Source organism: Patagioenas fasciata, chromosome W, assembly GCF_037038585.1.
Source record: "Patagioenas fasciata isolate bPatFas1 chromosome W, bPatFas1.hap1, whole genome shotgun sequence".
In the NCBI taxonomy this organism is placed as follows: Eukaryota; Metazoa; Chordata; class Aves; order Columbiformes; family Columbidae; genus Patagioenas; species Patagioenas fasciata.
The window spans coordinates 57,502,991-57,518,418 of record NC_092559.1 but is presented as its reverse complement, the minus strand read 5'-3'; the positions used below and the strand labels follow the sequence as shown (position 1 = coordinate 57,518,418).

Sequence of the window (15,428 nt, the reverse complement as noted above, 5' to 3'; positions counted from 1 at the left end):
CACTGGAAAAATCTTAGGAAAAAAGCAGCACTTAGATGAAGACAGAATTGCCTTTATCTGTGAATGTAGGCTTTTCCCTTCCTGAAACTATCACAAATATGCAATAACTGCTAACTTGTTTCACAAGATTTTGCAAGTTTACCTATTTTGAAAGTAACTGGAGAGTCCTGAAGATGCATAAAGCACGACTTGAGTGTAAGTCATTGAAAGAAAGCATAAAAGTTTTACCAGAACACTTGAAATAAAAATAATTTAAAAAAAACCCAAATCCCCATGCTATCTGTACTTCAATCTGCAAATTAGTGATAATTCACATGTCAAAAGACAACTCTCCAAATCTGCCAGGTTGGCAACAACATGAAATAAGGTAGAAACTGGGAAATTGTTTGATTGCACAGCAGAAAAATTACTGGTATATTAAAACTCTGTAAAATTTAATGAGACATTTAAGTTACAATTGTGAAAGGTGAACAAAATAAATTACCCAAACATGTTAAATTTAAAAATTAACATTCAGAAGATAAGTTTCCACATTAATACCAATTATTAAGACCAAAGGAAACAAGAACAGAACAATGTTGCTGTAGTCAAGACAACAAGAAAAGCATCATCACAAGGATTTTGTTACAAATAAAACAATGGACCAAATACTAGAGATTAATTCCTTTCCCTGATTATCCATTTTCTTTAAAAAAGTCTACTTTAAAATACATTCAAGAGGCTCATACTGAAAAATACACTGCACTAATAAAAAGTCAAGCTCAAGATCTTAAGAGCTAAGAATTAAAGATCAAAAGCAAACCTGTAACTACAATTACCTTTAGATAACATCACATGCTTTTGTATTAATTTTATTCTGGCCATCTGACTGTTTTGGTAACAGAAAGGAAACTAAATATAGAATTCTAAAATTACAATCAGTAAGTGCACTATTTTATGATTTTTTGCTTTCAAAGGTTTAAAAATAAAGTTTCCAGCCTTCAGAAAGTAACTTAAAAACCTTTCATTTATTTAAAAAACAGGGTTTCTAGAGAAAGATACTTCATAACACTGTACTCAGCTCAAGTTAAATTGGAGTCAGCTCTGGATTCAACAAGTTCTGATGAACTCAAGCTTTTTAATATTAGAAATATTTTAGGACAGCTATAACTTCGAAATATATTTGCTTTAAGTTCAGCAGACATAAATCTCTCTCACATGTTTAGGCTAAACTGGCCCTCTACAAGATAAAGGTTGTATAGTTTTGTGAAGTAGCAGAACTCTCACTAATCTCATTTGCATTTCTCTGTCAAGTAAAATGTGGTTCTGAAGCTAGTGGAGTGAGGAGGTTGGAGAGGGAAGGAGAGCAAGCTGGATTACAATGGTACTTAACACTACTTGTAAAACACTCATTGCTTTTAGACACTTTTAGCCAGACAGAGATCCTGTTCTTCCTGTGACAAACCTGTACAGCACAGAGCCTGTGGAGTGAATCTGCTGATATACAAAAGCAAACTTGACGCTGCACCTTTCAGTTCTTCTAGCTGGTCTTTTACAGGCACTGGACAGACTTATAAGAGCCTTAAAACCCTCCCAGCTAGAACATACACAGCTGCCCAGTTTCATATAATTTTCTCCTCTAATTTCTCAGAGAAGATATTCTGAACTTTACCATCCCCCAATATTTACTTACTTTTCAGAGCAGCGTAAGCATCTATCAAAAAACCCAAGAACACACAGATCATCATCATTCTCCTCCTACATCTATTTATCAGAAGAAAGAGCAAGGTGGGTTTTTTGCTCAGGCCTATAATTATAGAAGAGACTTTTACAGAGCCATGTTTAGCCACTAAAACAACAAGGTTAAAAAAAAAAAGCCCCACTGAAGCAGAATAAATAGTGCTAGCAAAGATCTGAATATAGTCGACCGCTGTCTTTAAATTCTTGTGCAGGGTGTAAGTTATCAAGGTGTTGGTTGGGGGGGGGGGCTGCAGGAGTGGCCTCTGTGGGAGGAGGCTGGGGGCTGCCGCATGTCAGACACAGCTGGTTCCAGCCAGCTCCAGCCAGCTCCAAGACAGACCCACCACAAGACACAGCTGAGATCATCCATCACATGTGTGGCACCTCTGTGAAAATGTATTTAAGAGCAAAAAAAAAAACCACAACAATGACAACAAACAACAACAACAAGCAACACCCCAGGGAGAGAGGAAGTGGAGCAAAAAGTAAGAAACAGAGGGAATGCCAAAGCCAAAAGAGCATGAGATGCTCTAGGGCAGGAGAAAATATCCACACTGCAGATTTTTTCCAGAGGATTGCAGCCCTGGAAAGGACCTGCACTAGAGCAGGGGAAAAGTGTGAGGGGGAAGGTGTGTTTTGGACTGACCTCCAACCCCTCATCCCCCACACTCTGCACTGCTTGAGGCTAGCAAGCAGGGAGTAGAGGGGCCTGCAGTGAGTCGAGACTGGGAAATGGGGGAAGAAAGCTGTTTTAATGTGTGTATTTTTGTTTCCCACTAACTGTACCCATTTTAATCAGCAACAAATTGAATTTCCCCAAGTCTGTTCTGCCATGACAAGAACTTGTAAGCAATCTCCCTGTCTTTCTCTTGACTGATGAGCTTTCTCATCCTATTTTTTCCCCTAGTCCTGCTGGATGGGGATTACAAGTGAGCAGCTTGGTTGGCATTTGCCTGTTAGCCAAGGATAACCCACCATGATTCTCTATTATTTAATTCAATCAATATCTCCTCTTCTAAAAGGCTAGCAATTAGAGGAATCCAAATAAAAAAGATTATCTAATATTAGAATTACAGTACTTTACCGTGAGTGTGCTGTAAACCCCAGAATATTTCACTGACAAGTGTGACAAAGTTGCAGGTCTACCAAAGCAGAGAAACTTAAAAACTCAAAGTTTTTAGAAGCTTTTGCTGTTTTAATTTCTGGGAAACCAAATCCAAATATGCTTGTGACCCCCTTCAAAATGTATTTACTCATGTCGTATGAGGTGGTATGTTTGCTTTATTAGGTATCAGTCATATGCGGCTCAAAGTGAAATTTAGGTTTGAATTTGTTAACTGCTTACAGCTAAAAACAAGTGCTTTGAAGTTAGTCTACAGAAGAAGAAAAATATGACAAATAACTAATGTAAACCAATTCAAATTCTATATAACATATTATTCTGTAATAACATATACTAACCTACTGACAAGAAAAAAATTCACTTCATCCATGCTCTGAGCAAAGTCTGATCAGCATGAGTGAACTGTGTTTGCTCATCCCAGAGCAGAGAAGGCTTTTGTGAGGGGACTTAATAGTAGCCTTCCAATACCTCCGAGGAGGTCATAAAGAAACTGAGCCAGGCTCTTCATAGCAGTCTATAGCAGGAAAATGAAAAACAATAGGCAGATACTGGAATAAGAGCTATTCCAACTGGATATAATGAAAAACTTTTTCATCATAACAACAGTTGAGCAGCAAAACAGGCTGCCCAGAAGGGCTGTGCAGTCTCCAGCCTTGGAGACTTGAAACCGGATTTGATAAAGCTTGAGCAACCCAGTCTGATCTCAAACTGTACTTCCTTTAAGCAGGTTGGACTAGAGACCTCTTGAGGTCTCTTCCAACCTGAATTACCCTATGATCCTATGAACAAGCTTCAAGTCTTAGGTCTGCTATAATTCCTCCAACTACCTAGATGAAGCAATAATAAATTGTTGTCAGAAGTCACAGTACAGTTGGATAAGACCAGGCCTTTGACATATGGACAAAAAAAGGCCAGGAGATGGGGCAAGGATTCAAACATGGATGTATTTTGTCTGAATTACTTAGTTCTTTGAATTGCGTACCACTAACGCATCTGGAGTAAGATTTGAAGTATGATATACACCATATGGAAACATGTTAAATTAAAACCAAAACAACAGTGGCTAAAGGACTGTACAGGACACCAGCTTGTGATGACAGGATTCTTGAAATAAAAGCCTGAAGTACAACCTAGCTATGCTTCTAGCACATCTTATCTGAAGAGAGAGGACACTGCTCCTTTCGAGTTGCTAGTGGTTGAATAGGCTTACCATGAACTATCGCTGCCATAAGAATAACAGATATTATAATCTCCCACACCCCCCTAAAAAATTAACCAATTGCTATAAAACATGACTTAAATTAATCTCTTCAATCTCCTAAAGGTAAATTAAATAATTGTATCTTAGATCTTTAAAGTTAGAACTGGTGGTTGTTCTCAGTACTGTCACCATCTCTTATCACAGTTTAAACATTTCAAAGATTTGCAAGCATGGATAATTAGGTCTCTTTTAGAGGGCTGCAAGCAATACAGTTATTGCTGTAGAATACTATCAGGTTCTTTACAGATATAAAAAAATATAGGAAAATTATCTGAACAAGGGCTGGGAAAAGAAAGAATATGATGAATAATGTTACCATATCACCAACAGTCAGGATGAGGTTTTAACATTTTATAGGAGTAATAAACAATGAAAGCACCTAAAAAATAATAAATGCTGTACATAAAAATAAAAGCAATACTTGGAATAAAAAAGTTAAAACCAACTAATTTTGAATTTAAATTTCAAGCTAAAAACCCAATTTTTTCAACAAAAGTAAAATTATCTTACCTTATCTAGTCTTTTTTGCCAGCTTTCTTCATGTTTTACCATGAGTTCAATACAATGAGAGAGTGTAGCAAGGATTCCAGCAGTAGTTGCCTTGAAAGTTATAGCTTCTCCTTTGAAGTCTATGCCATTAATTCCTTTTGGTGTCACATGTGGAAACACTAAAACCAAACATGAATCATTCACTGATAGCTGCCTTTAACTCAAACAAGCATTTTACATGTATGCTTTATATTACATCTGTTTGAAGAAAACAGACTGGCTAGAAAGTTAATTTAAAAATAAAAATCAGAAGTGCTAATAATTTTCAGCTATCCACAGGACAAGAAAAAATATTCAAAAGGAGGAATGCATCCCTTTAGCTTCATCTTGCTATACTGTATTTCAAATCTGTTTGTTATGCTGTATTCCTCTCTAAATAATGTGGGTGGAGTGGGAATACTTTGTAACCATAGCAGTTTGACAGCTTGAAGTGGTGCCTAATTAAAACAGAGCAACCTTAAAACGTATCCAATACAGCACTAAGAAAGGAACACTTTCAAAATGCAATCAAACCCCAAAGGTAACATTGACAGGTTGCTTTAAGAAGGTAACTATAGATTTAAAACCCTCAACATAAAAATATATGATATAAAAGACCAAATGTGTTGAATTATCCAAGTACTCTGGGATTTTGCAGTTCCAACAACTGCTTCATGCTGTCAACCAGGCCATCTGTTGCTAAAGCTATTTAAACAAGTAATTTAAAATGTTTGACAAAATGTACCTATTCTATACTGAACCTGTATGTAAGTTGACAGAATAACAAATCAAACACTACACATTAATGTCAGAAAATATTAGAAAGCAGAAGTAACACCCAGCAAGTTAAAGTAACTCTTGCCATGCTAATGACTTATCACCCAGCTGGATATTGCTTTCTTTTTCCTGTCTGTCAGTTTGTCAATGTGCCACTGTTATGTTTTAAAGAGTACAAATAAATATTTGTGTAAGTTTACCCAATATCTGTCTGCCAGAGTGTCATGGTTTCACCTCAATCCCCCCCCCCCCCACCTCCCAGCTAGCAACTAGAACCAGGTGCTGCTGGTTTACCCCTCCCCCACCCCAGTGGGATGGGGTGGAGAATCAGGAAACAAAAAGCAAAATTTGTGAACTGGGATAAGAACATTTTAACGGAACAGCAAAAAGGAAAACAAATAAACAATAATAATAATGAAAGAATATACAAAGCGAGGGATACACAATGTAATCTTTCACCACACAGCAACACCAATGTGCAGCCCATTTTTGGAGTAGTGATCACTCCCCAGCCCTCAGTTTTAAGTTGAGCATGACCTTATATAGTATCGAATTTCCCTTTGGCTAGTTCTGGGTCAGCTGTCCTTGGTTATGTCCTTCTCTCAGCTTCCTGTAGAAATTAACCATATCTCGGCCGACCCAGCACAAAGAGTAAAGCAGAGCTTTCAAGCAGCTCAGTCCTTATAGGGAAGAGAAATGCAATTGCTGCTCTCTAATGGTAGAGAACAATATCTACACTTAAGGAACAGAAAGCAAGTGTCACCTGGTCTTAAGCAATGGTTTAAGTTTCCAGAGTTTTTACATGCCCTCCTTTCAGAAGGAATCAAACTTTTTTTCAAACAGATGTTTACACATCACACACTACTTCAAATACCTCAATAATCATACATACTATGGCAAGAACACAGCTTATTTTTTTTGTTTTATGTTAATCAAGAATACTCCCTAAAAGGTAAAGATGATGGGAGCAAAAGAAAGATAGATAGATCGATCTGTTTCAGAAGCAATAATGAGCTCTCCCCCTAACAGCTGCAGAGGGAACACAGAAGAGGCTAAGACTGAAAGTGGTATAATCTGGCAAGGAGGCAATGCAGTGAATTCACTGAATAATGAAAATTACACAACAAGAGCTTCACCAATAACACACTTCACTAATGAAAAAAATGGAGTTTATACTAATAATATGTCCTGCTGGTGTAGACCATATTACCATCACAGCTACGCTCTTTATATAATAGATGTGATTTTTCTCTTAAGTATGCAACATGCTAGACACGCTAGACCAGTATCAAATAATTTCAGAAATCTATGGTAGATTGTAAGGGAGATGCAGCAATGTAGCCTCATTTCCTGGAAAAAAGCCAGCTTTTTTCCTTGGATATCTTTATTTCTCAGGTACAACTCATTAATACTTCCATACAGTTTCAGTCATCATATATTTTAAGTCATTCTTTAATGACTAGTCTCAAAGTAGCAGTGATACATACAGAGCTTGCAGTTTCAAAGTCAGTGTCCATAGCTGTTTTCAGCCATTATAATTCTGTACAAAACCAAACTTTTTTTCAGAAAGGCGTAAGGCAATGTCCTGGTTTTGTTAAAAACAAGACCAGTTTCTCTTTTAGTGAATTTTCCTTTCAGCTAAGTTCTTCTAAGTAACTGCACTTTTCTGAATTTGGCTGCTTGTTTTTGCAGACAGCAGCTGATAACATAGCAATGGAATGCAAAATACTGATAAAAATGCACATCCCATAAGTGAGAGGGGTGTATTTACAAGGAGAGGTGAAGAGAACAGGTGACTAAAATTGACCAACTAAATATTCCATCCCATCCATGTGATACACCCTATAAAAGGGGGAGATCATGAGGGTCTCGCTCTCTTCGACCATGGCCGGCATCTGAAGAGGACCCTGCCTGTCGTGCCTGCGATCCGAGGCCTGGTTCCAGACCCTGAATCCAGTTCTAGTTTACTGCGGAGTCCAGCCCAGGACTTCTGGGTGCCTGTCTTGCAGCCACTGGAGTGATGCCAACTCTGCGTGGGAGGGGGGAAACGCTGCGCCACCCTGGGAAATTCAAGATTGGTTTTGTATATTTTGCATTATTTTCTCTATTTATTAGTAGCATTAGTAAAGCCTTTAAAACTTTTCCAACTTGCAAGTCTCTCTCCCTTTTCCTCCTATTACCTTTCCTTAGTGAGGAAGGCTGTTGGGGGGGAGGGGGTTAACATAGGGCATCCGCCAGGGTTTATTGTCGCCCTTCATTAAATGGTGACAGGCCTATTTCTTTGAAGATATTCCTTACTGTGGGTGGGAGTATTTTGATTCACTTCTAATCACAGGAGACATTTGTCTTCCCAGAACATCAGAAGACAGCCTCAAGCCCCATCTCAGCAACAGTCGAACTTCAGCACATTAGAAGTATTTGTCAGGAGATTTTGGAGAGCCTGAACATCTTTCCTATTCCTTTTTTACACCTTTTTTCATGTCAGCTACAAGACTGAGTGTTTCAAAATGAAATCTTGCATCAGGAGATATGTAGGTTCAAGTTAAAGGCTAATAGGAAAGTATTCTTACCATTGCAACTGCCCTTCTAGCCTGGTGAACAAACTGTATGTAGCCAACTGAAAGCAGCAAGAGTATGATTTTTTTTCTACTTTAACTTTGATTTCAACATCTTCCAAGTGGTTCCTTTTTAATTATCCTGCCTTTTAAGCATTTTGCTTTATTGTGAATTCTTTTTTCTTGCCTTTTTTTTAAATGGATTTTTCATACCATGCTTTAAGCCTTCTTTAATAGCTCTTTAGCCCTTCTCTCGTACACACTTCTATGTCTGTTAGGATAGATCGGTTTTTGCTTCTCGTTCCTAAGATGCTGTTTGTAATACTTTCCCAGATGTCCCTAACATCATGTGTTTGATCAAATCTGTTTTCCAGTGAAACTGAAGATTAGTTTTAAAAGACAGTAAGTAGAAAAACAAAGTTCCTTTATCTTTTCCATTTCATGCCACCTTAATATCTTATGACACTAAACTAATTCTAAATGAAAGAGAAATGGTTGAGTGCATTGATCCATTTATTGATACCTACTGTTGTTGATCTGTGGATAGCAGTAGTATCAATATTAGTTTTCCTCTAAGAACAACCTCATTATTTCAGCAATATGTTGGTTAATATACTTCCTCCATTCAAAGTATAAAAATCCACCACAAATCCCACTGTGTTTTCTATAAAATTTCTCTTTCAGCCAGCCTTTGTACCATTTCCATCTTTGTAGTTCCAGTACAAAACCACCTTCCGTCTTCAAAGAGGTTCCCTTAAGTAAGTTTCACCTGCTGCTCTTATTCTTGCATAATTTAAACCCAAATACACTCATTTTGATGAGTAGATGGATGGGGACACTTCCTGATCAAGACTCTACATTCTTAGAATATAAGATTCCAATGGGTAAATATGCACCAGCCAGACTCTCCCTTGGTGCTTTATACAAACGATCATTGTTTCAGTTACCAGATTTTCTAATTGGAAAGTGAGCAATAAATTTAAACACCTTCATAGTGCTCTTTTTAACTCTTCACTCGAAGATCCTAGAGAACACAGAAAAGAAAAAGCCTATCCAAAACATTTTCTTCAGAGTAGTACACAAATCTCCACAGTCATGATAACTTTCTCCTCCTATCCAGGGAAGGTGCGGAAGAGAACAAGTTTCTAAAGACAATGTATGGCCCCTTAAATCAGTCTTAAATGTAGTGATTTGAGCACTAGATTGGCACACTAGTGGTTTGAACAGTAGGCTCAAATACTCCTCCTTATCATAGTAGGCTAAATAAGAGGTTGAATCTGTGCTTCCCACTTCCTGGAGCAGTGACTGCACAACAGTCCCATGTTTAGAATAGACAGATAACCAGGGCCTGATATCCTGAGCTGACCCATAGGGAAGTCTGCTGCTTACCTGGGGCCAGGGTAAGAGTGTGGCTCAACAACTCCCCAGGCTGCTAAGGTCCTCTGATTATTAAACACTATTGGTTTTTAATGTTGGCAGGGAAGAAATAGGAAAAAGTAATATTAAGCAAATAAAAAAGGATTTCAGAGCTTTGGGATGGCTGGTCAGTGGCTCAGGTTCTCAAGTGGTTTTCTCCTCCACCCTTTCAGTTGTGGGCAGGAATACAGAATGGAACAGGCAGGCCCAACTAATTAACACATGGCTCCATGACTGGTGTCATAGAGGGAACTTTGGATTTTTCAACCATGGGAAAGTCAGTCCTTCGCCAGGTCTCCTAATACCCGATGGAATGCATCTCTCACAGAAGGGGAAAAGGGTGTTTGCTCAGGGGCTTGCAAGGCTGATTGATAGGGCTTTAAACCAGACTGGAAGGGGGCAGTACCAGGTCAGTCAGTGATGAGCAGCAGGATGGCACATCAAAGTTTGAGGAGATGCTTGGCAGCGAGATTCCTCAGACTGCGCCACCAGGTGAAGGGCACAATCAGTCACACTTGAAGTGCTTCTACACTAATGTGCGCAGCATGAGGAAAAAGCAAGATCAACTAGAAGCCTTGACTCGGTCCCAGGGATATAATTGGCATCAGTGAAACCTGGTGGGATGAATCTTGTGACTGGTGTGTCATGATGGATGGCTACAGGCTATTCAGAAGGGACAGGCAGGGTAGGAGAGGTGGGGGTGTGGCACTATATGTAGTGGAGGGGCTGGAGTGCATGGAGCTGGCAGTTGATAACGGCAAAGTTGAAAGCCTCTGGTTAAGGATTAAGGGTCAGACAAATAAAGTGGATGTCATCATGGGTGTCTACTATAGGTCTCCCAGCCAGGATGACAACACTGATGAGTTATTCTTTAAGGAACTAAGTGAAGCCTGTAAGTCATCTGTCCTTGTCCTTATGGGGGACTTCAACTTGCCAGATGTCAACTGGGAATATCATACAGCTGGTACCAACAGGTCCAGAAGACTCCTAAATCATCTGGACAATAACTTCTTGGTGCAGGTGCAGGTACTAAGGGAACCGACCAGGAAAGGTGCCTTCCTAGATTTGATTCTCACTAACAGAGAGGGTCTCGTGGGAGAAGTGGTGACTGGTAGCTCCCTTGACCACAGTGACCATGAAGCAGTCAAGTTTAAAATATTTGCTAATGGGAGGAAAACTGCCAGCAAGACCTTAACACTAGATATGAGGAGAGCAGACTTGAGGTTGCTCAGAGAACTACTTAGTAAGATTCCCTGGGAATAAGCTTTTGAAGGTGCTGGGGTCCATCAGTGTTGGTAATTTTTTAAATACCACCTATTAAAAGCACAGGACCAGGCAATTCCAAGATGCCGAAAATCTAGCAGGCGAGGCAAAAAGCCAGCTTGGTTGAGCAGGGATCTTCTTGAAATACAGTGAAAAAAGAAATCACACGGTCAGTGGAAGCAAGGTCAGGCAACATGGGAGGACTACAGAGATGCTGCTCGCCACTATAGGGAGGAAATTCACACTGCCAAAGCTCAATTAAAACTGAAGCTGACCAGTACTGTGAAGGACAATTAAAAAGGCTTTTTAAAATATATTAATGGCAAAAGGCAAAACAGAAATAACATTTGTCCATTACTTGATGAGCATGGTCACCTTGTTAACAGGGACATAGACAAAGCTGAGATGTTTAATGCTTTCTTTGCCTCAGTTTTCAACACTGATGATGGATTTGGGGCCCCCCATAACTCTGGGTTAGAAAACCATGGCTGCGAGAACGATAAACTCCCAATCAATCCAGAACTTGTACATGATTTGCTACTCCAGCTAGAATCGCTACAAGTTGATGAGGCCTGATGGGATTCATCCAAGGGTGCTTAAAGAGCTGGCTGACGTCATAGCGAGACCTCTCTCCGTGATTTTTCAACACTCTTGGGAATCTGGAGAGGTCCTGGATGACTGGAAGCCGGCAAATGTTGTCAAAATCTACAAGGAAGGCAACAGGGATGACGACCCTGGCAACTACAGGCCTGTCAGACTCACTTCTGTTCCTGGCAAAATCATGTAGAAGCTTGTTCTGGGAATTATTGAAAAACACCTGAATAACAACGCAGTCATTGGTCCCAGCCAGCACAGGTTCATGAGGGGAAAGCCCTGCTTCACCAACTTAATTTCTTTCTACAACAAGGTTACCCACCTAGTTGACCAAGGGAACCCTGTTGATGTGATCTTTTTGGATTTCAGTAAAGCCTTCGATACTGTCTCTCACAGTATCCTCCTGGACAAGATGTCCAGCATACAGCTGGATAAACACACAATGCAGTGGGTGAGCAATTGGCTGACAGGCCAGGCTCAAAGGGTTCTAGTAAATGGGGTTATGTCAGGCTGGTAACCAGTCACTAGCGGGGTTCTGCAGGGATTTGTCTTAGGGCCAGCATTCTTCAATGTCTTTATAAATGAATTAGACTCAGGACTTGAGGGAATGCTTAGTAAGTTTGCTGATGACACAAAACTGGGAGGAGCTGTTGACACTCTCGAAGGCAGAAAGGCCCTGCAGAGAGATCTGGACAAATTGGAGAACTGGGCAATCACTAACCATATGAAGTTCAACAAGGGAAAGTGCCAGATTTTGCATCTGGGACACGACAACCCTGGCTGTACGTATAGACTGGGGGATGAGATGCTGGAAAGCAGCTCTGTGGAGAGGGATCTAGGGGTTCTGGTCGACAGCAAGTTGAACATGAGCCAACAGTGTCCCTGGCAGCCAAGAGGGCCAACCGTGTCCTGGGGTGCATCAAGCACAGTATTGCCAGCCGCTCGAGGGAGGTAATTGTCCTGCTCTACTCTGCACTGCTGTGGCCTCATCTGGAGTTCTGTGTGCAGTTCTGGGCACCGCAGTATAAAAAAGATATTAAGCTACTAGAGAGTGTCCAGAAGAGGACTATGAAGTTGGTGAAGGGTTTGGAGAGGAAACCGTATGATCAGCGACTAAAGTCACTTGGTTTGTTCAGCCTGGAGAAGAGGAGACAAAGAGGAGACCTCATTGCGGTCTACAGCTTCCTCACAAAGGGAGGAGGAGGAGTAGGTGCTGAACTCTTCTCTTTAGCGACCAATGACAGAACCCAAGGGAATGGCAGGAAGATGTGCCAGGGGAGGTGTCATGGAGGCACCCCAAGGTTAGTTTAAGGGACAAGAGGGTCCAAAACAACTTTTATTAAACCGGTGAGAAACAGGGTTTTAGCACTCCAAAAGTGACTTAAATACAGGTTTGGATATCAGCTGAGGAAAATTATTAAGGGGCAGCAACTAATACAACAGGCGGTCCACAGAGTGCATGCACATGGCTTCACCCAAAACAATGCCGGAGCCGTCTCTGAGTCCCGGAGGAGTACACACTTGCCTAAACACGGTGCGGGATTATTTTAAAGAGATACAGGTACTCATAGTGAGTACAGAAAGTGTACACTCGCGATTCTGCGAAGGTAAATTTATAATACACTTGCAATCCTGCGAGGGTTAATACACATGGAAACGTGCACGGAATATTACATGTGCTTACGTGGAAGCACGGGAGGAAAATACACTTGTGATTGTGCGAGGAAATAATTTATAAACGTGCCCGTATTGAGCACGGAAAGTTACACGTGCAAATGTGCACGGAAAGTACATGTGCTTGTATTAAACATGGAAAGTACGCGTACAATTGTGCACAGAAAGTTACACGTGCTTATGTGGAAGCACAGGAGGAAAATACACCCGTGATTATGCAAGGATTAATTTTACACGTGCTCATATTGAGCACGGAAAGTTACACGTGCATATGTGCACAGAAAGTATAAATATACTCGCAATCCTGCGAGAAGTTTTACTTACACACGTGGCAGCAAGGCAAGCGGAGTCTCCATCCTGGGGAGGGGGGCTCTCGGCGGCAGCATCTCGCTTGTGCTCCGAGAGACCTGCGGCAATGGGTGGAGTCTCAACAAGAGTCCCATTTTTTATATTGGCTGATCAGATCTGACTGTAGGCATTCCAGAAGCTTCTCTGTACCCCCACCCTGGGTGTGGGGTGCCCCTGAAGCCTCCAAATATCCCCCACACTGGCCACGCCACGGGCACCCAGCGGCTCACTGGCGCCTGGGCACTCCCTTCTCCTAATGGCCCTGGCCAGGGTGCTCTGGGGCCAAACAAAAGAAGCTGTTAGCCTCAAACAGCAGAGAGAGAGGGAGATGTGCCTAGTCCTTCCATACTGAAGGAGGGAGGGGGAGAGGGGGGGTTTGCATCCTGCCAGGGGAGGTTTAGGTTGGACATTAGGAAAAGGTTCTTCACCCAGAGGGTGGTGGAGCACTGGAACAAGCTCCCCAGGGAGGTAGTCATGGCCCCAAGCCTGACAGTATTCAAGAAGAAACTGGACAACGCCCTCAAACACATGGTGTGAACTGTGGAGCTGTCATATGCAGGGACAGGATTTGGACTTGATGATCCTTGTGGGTCCCTTCCAACTCAGGACATTCTATGAAAGTAAATTTCATGGAATCAGGATTCATAAGAACTGGAATAAGAACTTTTGCAGAAAGCAAAGGGTTGCAGATATTATTTTCTGCAGTGAGCTGTAAGGAACATTTAACGAAGAACTGTTGTTTTTACATAACTGAGGACCTGGTGCCTGACCCTAGCAGGGGGGAAGGACCGAGAGACATCGGACTATGAATCCTTACTATAATACACAGTCTCCTCCTGGAATATATACTGATAGCTGTATACATACTGATACCTGTATTTACAAGTTAATTTAGGGGGGAAGGACTGAGAGACATTCGGCTATGAATTCTTAATGTAATACACAGTCTCTTCCCGGAATATGTATTGACACCTGTATACATACCAATACCTGTATTGATAAGTTAATTTAGGGGGAAGTGTAGCCAAAGTACCAGGAATCTGTATCTTGGATAGACTGATAAGGGGAAGGGTATTGTGTGCGTCAGGATAGTCTGTAAACCCTGTGTTGCTTTTTCCACGCGAGACACGGAACCTGACACACCAATGTGATGTTCACAGAGTTCGCTTTATTGTCGGACCGGGCTAGCTTTATAACAAAGCTGCCCTGTCCACGCGCCTTGCAACAATGTGATTGGTTGTAACTCGTGCTATACAATGACGTGATAGGCTGCATGTACTGTCCACACGCTCTGCAGGCATGTGTCCGGCGATTGCTCACTCAGTATTACCTTCTAATGGTGCTCCTTTAGTTTCTTTTGTCTCTGGCTTTGCCTCTCAGCCAGGCTGGCAACAACCCCATCCCCCCGGGGCGGGGGGGGAGGGCTCTGCCACTACATCCCCTCCTCTTTTATTTAATATAATATTAACAATACGCCGTATCATGCTTTAAAGACAGTGTGAAATACAGGGTAAGAACATTAAGGCTAATACAACTGCAATTAACAAGAACAGACCTGTTTTCAATATTCCTTTTAACCAAACAAGGCATCCAACCCAAAAAAACCAACATCTGTTATTTTCTTGTTCTGCAAATCTTCTATCTTTTTATCTTTTAAGTTCAAACAACACATACAATCAAACTCTTCGTAACTGTGATCATGGCCAATAACAAAAAATTAATTGCTGCTCTGTTTTACAAAGTGGTATTCTCAAGATTGGTTACATCCGTTGCTAAATGTGATAACATCTCTGAGGTTAAGGATTGTCATCATTGCAATTGGTTTCTTCTCTGTTAGCTAACCAAGGTCTCACCCACTTTGCTGGGATCCATGAATTTTTGTGGTTACCTGTAGAAACACAAGCATATCCCCTTCCCCAGGTTATTAGTGACATAGGACCTTCCCATTGTTGTGTTGTTGGATTAAACACACTACCCTTAGGTACATTTTCGGAAAAATCTTTGACATTTTTGAAATGGTGCATAACAACCAGTTCCATTTCAGTCTCACTTTTAGGATTAAGCCAGTTCAGCACATACAATGCCTTCATCAATACCTCTTCTGGGCTCACACCAATTCCCCCTTGTTTTTTCAAAACAGACAAAAGATTTTTTAATGTATGGTGTGCAC

At 41.0% G+C, this 15,428-nt stretch overlaps 1 protein-coding gene across 2 annotated transcripts in view; it reads right to left on the bottom strand.

Annotated features, from left to right (window-relative positions):
• LOC136115713 (ceramide transfer protein-like) overlaps positions 1-15,428 on the bottom strand; it is a 151,970-nt gene that overhangs the window by 16,912 nt on the left and 119,630 nt on the right. For both annotated transcript variants that reach the window (XM_065861920.1, XM_065861922.1), the window contains exon 7: positions 4,614-4,771. In XM_065861920.1, the coding sequence (XP_065717992.1) occupies positions 4,614-4,771 (158 nt within the window). The remainder of the gene's footprint in view (positions 1-4,613; positions 4,772-15,428) is intronic.